General features: G+C 42.9%; 1 protein-coding gene across 3 annotated transcripts in view; it reads right to left on the bottom strand.

Moving 5' to 3' along the window:
* ipo13b (importin 13b) overlaps positions 1-12,543 on the bottom strand; it is a 47,774-nt gene that overhangs the window by 179 nt on the left and 35,052 nt on the right. For 2 of the 3 annotated variants that reach the window (XM_014216802.2, XM_014216801.2), the window contains 10 exons: positions 6,860-7,012; positions 6,227-6,307; positions 5,965-6,102; positions 5,753-5,849; positions 4,307-4,359; positions 2,890-2,956; positions 1,568-1,626; positions 877-966; positions 589-770; positions 1-489 (listed from right to left, as the gene is read on the bottom strand). The exon at positions 1-489 is cut by the window's left edge and continues 179 nt beyond it. In XM_014216802.2, the coding sequence (XP_014072277.1) occupies positions 393-489; positions 589-770; positions 877-966; positions 1,568-1,626; positions 2,890-2,956; positions 4,307-4,359; positions 5,753-5,849; positions 5,965-6,102; positions 6,227-6,307; positions 6,860-7,012 (1,017 nt within the window). In that variant the 3' untranslated portion in view covers positions 1-392. Of the gene's footprint in view, positions 490-588; positions 771-876; positions 967-1,567; positions 1,627-2,889; positions 2,957-4,306; positions 4,360-5,752; positions 5,850-5,964; positions 6,103-6,226; positions 6,308-6,859; positions 7,013-12,543 lie in introns of those variants that run through there. The other variant, XR_006756929.1, reaches the window with a different exon arrangement.

The raw sequence follows: 12,543 nt of genomic DNA on the forward strand, positions 1-12,543 counted from the left end.
CAGTACCACTATCATCTCAGATGCTAAACAACCAGGAAACAGCAGGGAAACAGCCTCTGAGCCACGGAAGATCCCAATGGAACGACAGAGCGAGAGAAAAGAGAGAAAGAGGGTGTAGAGAGGGCATGCTGGGAGTTGAAGTCACAAAAGGGAAGAAGGAGAGATAGAGAGACAGGGGGAAAGAGAGGAAAGAAGGAGAGCAGCCTTCGTCAGACCGTTGAGTGGTGTGACAGAGCGCCATTCGTCCAATGGCTGGCCTGTATGGGGAGCTGTTTTCTGTTCTAGGGGGAGGGTCTAGTTTCAATCGTCCAAGGAAAACTCCAGTGTTGAGAGGTTTGTCGGTACTGTGGTACCGAGGCGTCCAGCCTGGGGAAGTCGTGGCAAGGTCAGGGTCAGTATTCAGCGGCGTACTCGGTCCCGTGAAGCCCTCTGCAGACTAGTGTAAACTCCTTCACTATGTCCTTCACCCTCCGCTTATTGACTCGCTCTCTAGAGGGAGAGCGAGAGGAGAGAGATGGGGTCAGACACAGAGAAAGAAAAGCTAACAGCAGCATTGCCTAGGTGAGTGAGCAAGTACGTGTGTGGTACCTGAGTATCTGTTGGGTGAAGGTGTCCTTCTGTTCTGTGGTGACCCTAGTGGAGGGGAAGCCTGCTGCCTGCAGCGCCTCTTTCAGCCACACAGTGAGAAGAGGGAAACAGTGCTTATTGAGACTGAACAGCACCTCAGCAAACTGGTCCATCAAACTACGAGATGAACCTCCCCCGATGGCCTGGAGAGAGAGAGAGGAAGAAAGGAAAGACCAGTCAGTAAGGTGATATGTTTCAGTATACAGTAGGACATCTAAAATACATTAGCGAGGATGCATGTAGGTTTACCTCTAGTACAGCCTGCAGCAGTAGTTTTCCATCCTCCTGCACCACTCTGGCCACTGGGGGCACATCTGAGCAACGGGGCAACAACTCAGTCTACGGCACACACACAGGGACAATCAGAGAGAACCACAAAACTAAGAACACATTTCAACAAGATTCACCTTGGTTAACCAAAAACATACACTTCACTCCGTATTTATTTGGACAGTGAAGCTAAAACCTTGGCTCTATACTCCAACATTTTGGAGTTTTTCAAATTAGGCGAAAGTACAGAATGTCACCTTTTATTTGAGGGTATTTTCATGCATATATGTTTTAATGTTTAAAAATGAAGGTACTTTATGTATCTAGTCCCCCCATTTGAAGGTGTCATAAGTATTTGGACATATTCACCTATGGTGTATTAAAGTAGTCAAAAGTTTAGTATTTGGTCCCATATTCCTAGCACGTAATGACTACATCAAGCTTGTGACTACAAACTTGTTGGATGCATTTGCAGTTTACTGTACATAAAGTTATTTCTAAACAGCAAAACATATATTAAAATACCCTCAAATACAAGGTGACATTCTTTACTAAAAAACATTTGATCTCAAATCCAAAATGCTGGAGTATAGAGCCAAATTAAAAATGTTTAGCTTTACTGTCCAAAATACAGAGGGGAGTGTGTGTGTGTGTGTGTGTGTACACTCACAAAGAACAAGCAGGTAGACTTCACTGTTGGAGCTTCTGGGAATTTGAGTGACAGTACTCCTACAGGAGAGAGAGAGGGGGAGGGGGGCATTAAAGAAACATAAAAATACAAAAGCTTTTCTATTTAAACTATTTAAAGGGCGACAGCACTTCCTGATTTGGCCTCTTATGGAAGATTGCTCATTAAGCGGCCATGACTGAAGACAAACGAGAGTGGTCTTGGTGGTGTGGTTTGATCTGGGTGTGTTATTATATCCTACCCTGGCAGGTACTGTTGTTTGTCCCTCCTGAGTCAGCGTAGCAACAACATAGCGTCTTCCTCAAAATAGTCACTTCCTATCAATTGTCCGAATTAATCTAAGATAAATCAAGAAATCTGTAATTAATTTATTCGTTTTTGCCTTGGAGATCTTAGTCAATTTTACATCTCGCTAAGGTCTTTGGTGCAGTATTTCGCAAGTAATTTTTTTTTCACATGAAAAAGTTTTTTTCTGGGAACGATAACATGTCTACTACAACTTCATAATCTGCAAGCTGTGAAACTATCGTAAATAAAGCACAAGCTACACATTGTTTATCAGTGCCCAAAATCACTTGCTAGCTAATTTACAACTCTGTGTTCACCACAGGCGAGTGGCAACGTGTGTACTTCGGGTGCCGTTGTGTTTTTTACAACTTTCTCACTATTACCAGTGTCTGTCTGGCAGTGTTTCATAGGGAATCATGTTACAAAGCAGGTCGCGGGGGACACAAGATGCTCGCAAATGGGTTTTGGAATATTGACAAGTTGCAGTTAGAATACAGGTGCGCGCTGATCGTCTCAATTCTAATTTTGCCCCAAAAGTGGCAGACTTGCGTGATTAACACTATCAAACATCAGTCTGATGCGCTGCATAAAGGACAGGTCTGTCTCACTGTCTGGAGGTTCTGGATGCTGTGATTGGATAGAGCGCGTGCAGCAGATAGAGCTGAATTAGCACAGCTGCTTCTCTCGTGTTAGTGAGCACTGGGCAAGTGGACACGATCGTAAACCCTCCAGTAAGTCGTGACAAACTCCCTTACAAAATTCAGTTTTGGACGAGACTGACTTTATGTCCAAATTTATCCTATTTACACTTTGAAGTCAATTTTGACACGAGAATGAATGTTTCTAACTCACATCCATGCCACATAGAACCAACTTCTCTGGATTTAAAATGGCCTAAGGGGCAGTTGACCTTTAAACACTTTCTAACAGTTTTACAGTGTGCGTGTTAAAAGGGACGCGGCAACACACACACAATGATGAGTGTGTGTGTTGGGAGCAAAGAGACACACACTTACCACAATGGAACACAGCTTTCACGTCAAGACTCTCAGATAAGAAGAGATCTGGCTTCCGTTTGAGGGCCTACAGTAGGAGGCAGACAGAGGCATGACACAGGGCAGGAGTCTGTGCCCCTACTCCATGGGTACACCCTCTCTCTGCCCCCCCACCCCACCACTCTTCTAGCCTCGTAGACAGAACCGTGTCTGCTTTAGACAACTCCTTTGTCATTGCCATGTTCACCCACAAGGTCAGGAACAACTTGTAGCCCGAGCTAAACAATGAGAGGCAAATTCTGATTCTCCTTGATGTGTGATCTCGTTCACTACCCATCTGGGATTTAACAGCATTGGATTGGTGTAGACAAAGTGTTTCTTAAACCAATCCAATGTTTTTAAATCCTTGAGGGGAAGTGAATGTGAGTTGGGATAAAGGAGTTGTCTATAGCAGGTAAACAGATGAAGCTACCAGGCTAGACTACTCCACTCTCCCTACGACAAACTACCACTCATACAGTAAGTACACAACTCTGCTCCAATGCAAACTCGGCAAACAAACTGGAGAAAAACAAAAATAGAAAATTATTCAAAACTTAAGTCAAACTAAAGGCAATGATGGTTCTGTAGCTTTTGTATCAATTTAATTCTGATACACTATTTTTTTCTCCCTTTTTTGGCCTGGTTGGATTGAATATGCAACATAAGTAAAGTACATGTACGGATAAATACAACTGATACTGTAATTAACTCATTCAGGATGGAGGAGGAGAGGGGGACAGAGGGAAGAGGAGATCAGATCTATCCAAAGATTAAAGGAAGAAGAATGTAGAAGGAAGACAAAAATAAAAAAAAGAGGGCAACCAATTCGCCTGAATTGATTAATTAATGGAATATTAATTAATTTGGGCTTTGATTGGCACTGGGCTGGAATTACATCAGAAAAGGGGCGTGGCTCTGGGATTCTAACCAGTGAGGTCAACTACCCTGGAACTACATCCCAGGGTCATGTTCAGTAGGACAACTGAACATGAAAATGTTTCTTATTGGACACGTTCAGTTTGTCCCTCCTTTCAAAACATTCTCTTGTTTTTTGCCTACTGGACATGACCTTGGTGAACTCTGAACCGAACTCCCTCATCTTCAGACAAAGGTGTAGCTACTGGTTAGAGCCCTGAGTATTGAAGAAGACAGTCGGTCCTTCAATAGCGCCACCTACTGTCTATTCTCTGCCCTGCCATTATGATGGGTCGCCCTAGGACCCTTTTTAACAAACAACAGAAAGAGAAAGGAGAGAGAGCTAGAGATAACGAGACAGAGACAGAGAGAGCGAGAGAGACAGAGAGAGAACAAGAGAGTGAGACAAAGAGACAGAGAGAGAGAGACAGAGAGAGATTGAGAAACCCAAAGTGAATGAAATAAGAAACCAAAAACACACCTGAGCTTGGAGTTGCATAAATGAATCAACAATATCAGGATGATCCCTGGGTCCTAAAATATAATAAAGATGAAACTTAACAAATCATAAAGAATAAAGAGAATAATAATAATATACAAACAGCAACTCAACCGATTCAACAGTCATGTGGAAAGAAAAGAGAACAGAAAAGATCTCATTGAAATAATTGTCACACGTGAGTAAAGAACAAACAAAGGGGAGAGAGAGGGAGGTGGGGCGTGTGAAGCTTTGGAAGAGTCTCAGAAAAACAGGGAGCGGTTGAACGAACAGAAAACAGGTAGAGAAAGAAAAGACATGGGTTCCATTTGGAGATTAAAAAGAAAGTAGTAACGAGAGAAGGAACAAACCTAAAAATAACAAAAGTGGGTTTGGAGTGGGGAACCCAGGAGGCACCTCTGTTACTGTGACGCTTCAGAGAAAAAGGGGCGTCCAGTCCCAAATCAACCCCTAGCCTCTACCCCCTTCCCCTGGGATAGCCCCTATGCATCTCCCCTAGACTATACACCCTAGGGGCTTGCAAATGTCATACGATAGGCAATATGATATTTTTCTGTGTGGCTTACAACCATCCATGTGCCAAGGGGGTAGGGGCTGGGGGTTGATTTGGGATTGGGTCAATAGAACCCCAGACCCCTACCCCCAACCCACCCCCCAAAAGATGAACACTTGGGAGGCAACCCTTCCCTTCACTGTTCCCAGACTCCAAACAAGACCCAAGCCCTCACCTTACAGGCTTATTCAGTGGGGTGCAACCCAGATAGAAATGCAATGTATAGAGCACACACAATTCCGTTCTGTAAAACCGAGGGCTGTCTGTTCTACACAATACATTTCTATATGAACGTTGTTCTGCAACAACATTCTGTGATGTTTTGTAACATTGCACCATACTGTATAAGATACAGGCCACAGTGTAACATTTAAGGTCACCTGCTCAGAAAGAAAGAGTTAAAGAAAGGAGGAGAGGCAGCCATTATCAATCAAACACAGTCAAAGCAGAAGAGGGGGAGTAGGGAATGAGAGGACAACTAAAAAGGGAGAAGAGAGGGCTAGACAGTATTCAGATAACAACCACTGGATAATGTCAGTGTGAAAAACAAAACTTCCTTCTAATGCTTTTTCTTCTCTAATTCTCCATAGCAGCACAGGAGGACAGAGGATGCATATCAATAATCTAACGTGACTTCCTCTCCTCATCGCCTCCCCTTCATCTGCACTCATCTAAGAACACTGCAATATGATGCAATAGGTGCTTTCAACTGTCCAGCTCCAAGGAGAGGAGACAAGGACTTTAGACTATTGAGATGCAGCCATTGTATTTCCCCTGCTGCTGAAAGCAGGAGTGTGTGCAGGTTTCCTGTCAATCAAAATCACCCAAAAGAAAAACAGACAAATATCACCCCCCTCCCCTGCAGGACCCCCTACCTTGCTGGAAGATGGAGAGTGTTACCGAGGTAACCAGCTCAAATAGAGCCTTGATGGGAGGGAAGTTGTCCGTCTCACTGGCAAATATATGGACCATCTGTCAAATACAACCACAGATGGTTTCACACTGGTCAAGGTGTTTGTGTGTGTGCCACTGATGCGTGTGTATTGTGTATGCGTGAGTGTGTTCAAGCGTGTGTTTGTGTGTGTACCTGTCGTGTGAGGTCCAGTGCTGAGGCTTGTGGTATGGTACTGTACATCTGTCCTAGCATCTCACTGAGCTGAGACACCATGGGAGCAAAGTCATGGAGGAGAGTCTTCACCGACTTCTCAAAGATAGCACACACGGCCTGGGAGGAGGGAGGGAGACAGGGGGAGAGTGAAACTTAATTTTCAGCTTGTTCAGGTCAGATTTCTTTATGCTTCATATATTAAAACATCACTATAGGTCTGTTCAGTGTGTGCTTGTCTCACCTCCACCACCTGAGAGTCGTTGAGCCACTTGCTGAGGACCGTCTGAATGAGAGCAAAGACCTGCTGTAGGACCACCACCACCTAGAACACACACAGGTTAGTGTGAGTAACCTAGACAACGCTAAACACTCCCACAATGACAACGCTAAACACTCCCACAATGACAACGCTAAACACTCCCACAATGACAACGCTAAACACTCCCACAATGACAACGCTAAACACTCCCACAATGAAAACGCTAAACACTCCCACAATGACAACGCTAAACACTCCCACAATGAAAACGCTAAACACTCCCACAATGACAACGATAAACACTCCCACAATGACAACGCTAAACACTCCCACAATGAAAACGCTAAACACTCCCACAATGAAAACGCTAAACACTCTCACAATGAAAATGCTAAACACTCTCACAATGAAAACGCTAAACACTCTCACAATGAAAATGCTAAACACTCTCACAATGAAAACGCTAAACACTCTCACAATGAAAACGCTAAACACTCCCACAATGAAAACGCTAAACACTCCCACAATGAAAACGCTAAACACTCCCACAATGAAAACGCTAAACACTCCCACTGAGCTTGCGTGTGCCTGGGTGTTGATGGTGGTGTCTCTCACCGGGTTAGGTCCTGGTGGTGGCGGGGCTGTTTTGACAGGTGGCGCTGTGCCCTCTCCTGATTCGTCCTCCTGCTTGCTGATGTCCAGCGTAGTGAAGAGATTGGATAAGAGACCTAGGATGTGGATTATCGCTAGTTTATTGGACGGGTTGGGCTGGAGAGAGGGATGAGGGAGGGAGAAAAAGATGAGAAAGTAAGTCCTTAGCTTCAGGGAGCCAGACAAACAAGATTTGCCATGTCTTAACAAGTGAAACAAAAAGAGACAGTGAAAGAACATAAAAGAGAGAGGGATGAAGTGAAAAGGACAGAACTTCTTCTAAAGAAGTGAAAGAGAGAAGAGATGATTTTTGGCTGCGTCAGTCAGTTGATGGCTTCATCTTTCTGCAGATTTCAGACACACACTCTCCAGGGTGACAACACTAATTAAAGCTTTGTTAGTACCGATTTAATCACCGCTCTGTATCCATGACAACGGAACTGTGGCGTACAAGGGAGGCGTAATGCAGCTGGGCTGACTCCCTTCGCTTAATGAGCAATGTTGCTACTGAACACACACACACTTCAGAGTTGAGATAGGTGTGTGCAACTTGGACTTATACCCAAATCATTCATTGACGTCAATGGGTGAGCATTTGAGTCGAGTGTCCAGATCTTAAGTCAGAATACCACCCTAAATGCATAAAAACAGACAATGGTTGTACTATAGCTTACAATATAGTGGAGGTGCAGTTTCACCTCTTGCCTCAAGGTGCCAGTGTTTGTCAGGCTGCACAGGCAACCTGATTCCCTAGTCTGACGTCACGGCTATAAATCACACAAATCAGACAGGTAGAAAGGGAGAGAGAGAGGGAGAGAAAGAGACAGGCAGCGAGAGCAGAGGCAGCGAGGAGAGAGAAAGAGAGGCAGCAAGGAGAGAGACAGAGCGGAGAGAGACGGAGCGGAGAGAGGCGGAGCGGAGAGAGACAGCGAGAGGAGAGGCAGAGCGGAGAGAGACAGCGAGAGGAGAGGCAGAGCGGAGAGAGGCAGAGAGAGAGAGAGAGGCAGAGAGAGAGAGAGGCAGAGAGAGAGAGGCAGCAAGAGGCAGAGAGGAGAGAGACAGGCAGCGAGAGGACAGGCAGAGCGAGAGACAGGCAGAGAGGAGAAAGAAGGCAGAGAGGAGAGAGAGTAAGACAGGCAGCGAGAGGAGAGGCAGAGAGAGAGTGAGACCGGCAGCGAGAGGAGAGGCAGAGAGGAGGACAAGCACCTGCCTGGAGGTGACAGCATTCCCTCCCCCATATGCCCCCCCTAGGCACAACTATGATAACATAACCAACAAAAACGGGTCACAACTCCTGCAGCTCTGTCGCATGCTGGGCATATACATAGTCAATGGTAGGCTTCGAGGGGACTCCCATGGTTGGTAAACCTATAGCTCATCTCTTGGCAGTAGTACTGTAACTACTTTATCACTGACCTCATGAAACTTTGGCCTTCATGTGGATGACATAGCTTGTGCATGCAGTTGTTATGCTGTCTCATGAGAGAGGAGGCCATTTTTCAGACACTGAGCCAATCAAGTAGTTCTACTTGTCAAGTCCCAAGATGGTAGCATGTCAAGTCGTTTGTCTGTGACTAGTACATTTTAACCTACTAATAACCTATTTATTTATGGCTGAGTAACTTCCTTGTTGTGTAGTGCAAATTATTTTATTTTTGCTGCTGTAAAGATCACGGGTCTTCCTCAACTTGGCACTTCAACTCTGCACTGACGTTTACCAAAGTAACCCGATCTCTGGCTGGCCTGAGTTCCTTCTTCATCCACGGAGTGTCTCGTCCAAGCCGCTCCTTTTTGCTCTTCGTCTGGCTGTCAGTGGCAGCTCAATAATCCCCAACCCGCTCTCTCAATCGACCTCAACACCCAATCTACTCACACGTGCAAATACTCACATTCAGATTTACATATACGCTGTCCCTCTCTCCCCTTACCTTCATTGGGCTCTATTTACATTTGTCAGAGAAAATGACAATTTTCGTGGTATTGCTTTGTGCACTGACTTTAACGAGATCTGGAGAAAACGAACATTGTCGCTGGGTGAGTACATCTGACAATGTGCTCTCCCGTCCATTGGACATTTTGTTTGCAGGAACTCGCTCCTTTTCACTCGTTCCACTCGTCCAAGTGCCGATGTATTTGTGGCATGATGTGAACATTACGAATTTGTGTCACTACCAAAGTCTAATGGTTTTAAATGACTGTTTTGTATTGTCTGGAAACTCACTTGTAGACTTCGCTTGCAGTAGGTCTCTTAAAAAGAGAAGCCGTGCAAAGTTATTAAACAGAGGTGCCTAGTTATTCTTCTTTGTTGATATCAGGTAACGTGCAGCCTAACCCTGGCCCTGATATGCAATGTCTCCAAACCCCCTCTGATTTTAAATCAAGATCTGGTCTTGGTATTTTTCATTTAAATGTACGCAGCCTGTTGTCAAAAATGGATGGGGTTAGGATTTGGGCTAAATCAACTGATGCTGATATAATTGTGTTTTCTGAAACCTGGCTCAGCAAGTCTGTTCTTGATACGGATATTTGTATAACTGGTTACAATGTTTATCGCACTGATCGGGTTAAGAAAGGTGGGGGTGTGGCTATATATGTAAAAAACGAAATTCCCTGTAAGTGTGGCAAAGTCTGAAACTATTTGTAAACAGTTGGAATTTCTTGCTTTGAATGTTGAGGTTTCTAAGGGTCTTTCTATAACTGTGATTGGCTGTTACAGACCCCCCTCTGCTCTCGGTGATGCATTTTCTTCTTTGACGCACCTCATGTCTAAACTTCTTTACAGTGAAATGATTTTGATTGGTGATCTTAACTGGTGTTGGTTAATGCCGGTGTCTGATGATTTAAAAATGTTTTGTAATTCTATGAATCTTACCCAGTTGATTAACTCACCCACTCGCCCTAATCTAAAATGCCCAGATAAATCTACCCTGATTGATTTGATAGACAAATGTTCCACATAAATATTCTGCGGTTGGTGTTTTTTGTAATGATTTAAGTGACCATTGTGCTGTTGTTGCTATTAGAAATACTAAGATTTCTAAGTCTAACCCGCGTTTTATTCGTAAGAGAAATCTGAAGTGTTTCATTGAGCAGGCTTTCTTTCATGATTTGTTTTATTTTGACTGGAGCAAGATTGAGTTTATCCCTGATGTGGAAACTGCCTGGAAATTCTTTCATGATGGTTTTCTCCAAATAGTAAACAGACATGCTCCATTCCGCAGGTTCAGGGTTAAAGGGAGGGATAATCCATGGTTTTCGTCTGAGCTTTCTTGCATTGTTCACGACCGTAATCTAGCCTGGGCTAAAGCAAGGAAATCGTGTTCTGATGCTGATTGGCTTGTTTTTAGGCAGTTACGAAACAAGTGTTCTTCTCTTCTCAGGAAGGCCAAATCTGAATATTTTATGTCTGTTACCACTGATAACCTGAATGACCCTAGAAAGTTTTGGAAGGCTATTAAGTCTATGTCTGGTAACAGTAATGTTAATGAATTACCGTCATGTGTATTGAAGGACTCTGTTGCTATATATGACAAAACTGAAATGCTGAATTGTTTCAATGAGCACTTTGTATCATCTGGTAGGCTGTTTGATTCAGTGTCCTCTGTCTCTGTACAACCTTGTGTGGATGAACCAGTGAGAGCTGGTCAAACTTTTAGCTTTTTGCCATTCTCAGTGCAGGTGGTACATAAAGCCCTGAAATCCTTAGATCAGAGAAAGCCTGCAGGTCCTGATCTTTTGGATCCCTGCTTTTTAAATCTGGCAGCTGATTTCATAGCTGAACCACTTGCATATCTGTTTAATCTAACCCTGGAATGTAATGAAATTCCAAAGATCTGGAAATCAGCATTTGTCCTGCCACTTTTAAAAGGGGGAGATCCAACTCTTTTAAATAATTATAGGCCAATCTCAAAGCTGTCACCCCTGGTGAAAATACTTAACCCTTGTGAGTGACCAGCTAAAAGAGTTTTTATATACTAACTCTATTTTATCAATGTACCAATCGGGTTTCAGGAAGAAGCATAGCACAATTACAGCAGCCATGAAGGTTTTAAATGATATCAATGAAGCTCTTGACAAAAAACAGCATTGTGTCTCACTTTTTATTGATCTCTCTAAGGCTTTTGATACAGTTGATCATGCATTACTAAGGCAGAGATTGTCGAGTGTAGGTCTTTCAGAGCATGCAGTTGCATGGTTTGTTAACTATCTGTCTGATAGAACTCAGTGCACTCAATTTGATGGGCTTAGGTCTGTTAAATTGTCTGTCTTAAATGGTGTGCCCCAAGGCTCTGTACTTGGTCCTCTCTTATTCACTATTTATATAAATAATTTAGACAAATGTCCAAAATGCACAACTTCATTTTTATGCTGATGATACTGTTATTTACTGTTGTGCTTCATCTCTTACAAAAGCTTTCCAGAACTTGCAAACTGCTTTTAATACTGTTCAACATACCTTGTCTCAATTGAAGCTTATCCTCAATACTGACAAAACTAAACTTCTGGTGTTTTCTAAAGCAAGAAATGGACCCCTGAACCTTTCACCTATTACTACCTTTCAGGGCAAGGAGATTGAGGTTGTAACCTCATATAAATATCTTGGAATTTTGATTGATGATGGCCTCTCTTTTAAAATGCATATTCAACAACTTACAAAAAAATTGAAGCTGAAATTAGGATTTTATTTTAGGAATAAGGCTTGTTTTTCTTTTGAAGCCAGAAGGAGGCTAGTATCAGCTACATTTATGCCTTTACTAGACTATGGGGATATTTTATATATGAATGCTTCCGCTCAGTGTTTGAGATCAATTGACACCCTTTACCATGGCACTTTGAGATTTATTTTAAATTGCAAAACCCTTACGCACCACTGCACTTTGTATACCAGGGTTGGCTGGCCTTCTCTAGTCACTCGTAGGCTCAGTCACTGGTATACTTTTATTTACAAAGCCATTTTGGGTTTACTACCTTTTATTTGGGCATTTTTATTGTTCAGAAATGTGGTGGGTACTCTCTTCGTTCGAGGGACTTTATCTTGCTAACTGTTCCAAATGTCCGAACTGAATTTGGTAAAAGGGCTTTTATGTACTCTGCGCCATCGTCTTGGAATGCCTTACAAAATACTTTTAAACTGGAAGAACTTGTCCCGATTGGTATTTTTAAATCACTGATGAATGATCTTGACTGATTCCCTGACCTGTCAATGTTTTTAATTTGCTGTTTTTGATTTTGTTATATTCTTTGTTAATTTTATGGTTTTTACTAGATTACTTGTAGTTTTTCATGTTGTTTGTCTAATTTTTGTAATGACTTGGCGCTGCCTATCTTGGCCAGGACGCTCTTGAAAAAGAGATTTTAAATCTCAATGAGCCTTTCCTGGTTAAATAAAGGTTAAAAAAAAAAAAAAAAAAAAACCCAGAGTCTCTCAGAGAGTTCAGTCAGCTCACTGACACCCCTCTATCAGATCACAGCAAAATCACTGTCTACTTGAACAGAGCAATACTCAATCATGAGGCATCAAAGACAAAGGAACTGAGTAATATTAAGAAATGCTATAGATGGAAGGAATGTCGTTGTGGAAATCTACCAAAAAACAATTAGGCAACAACAAATTCAATCCCTTTAAACAACTTCCTGGACAAAATGTT

The sequence above is a fragment of the Salmo salar genome, chromosome ssa10, assembly GCF_905237065.1.
Source record: "Salmo salar chromosome ssa10, Ssal_v3.1, whole genome shotgun sequence".
Classification (NCBI taxonomy): Eukaryota; Metazoa; Chordata; class Actinopteri; order Salmoniformes; family Salmonidae; genus Salmo; species Salmo salar.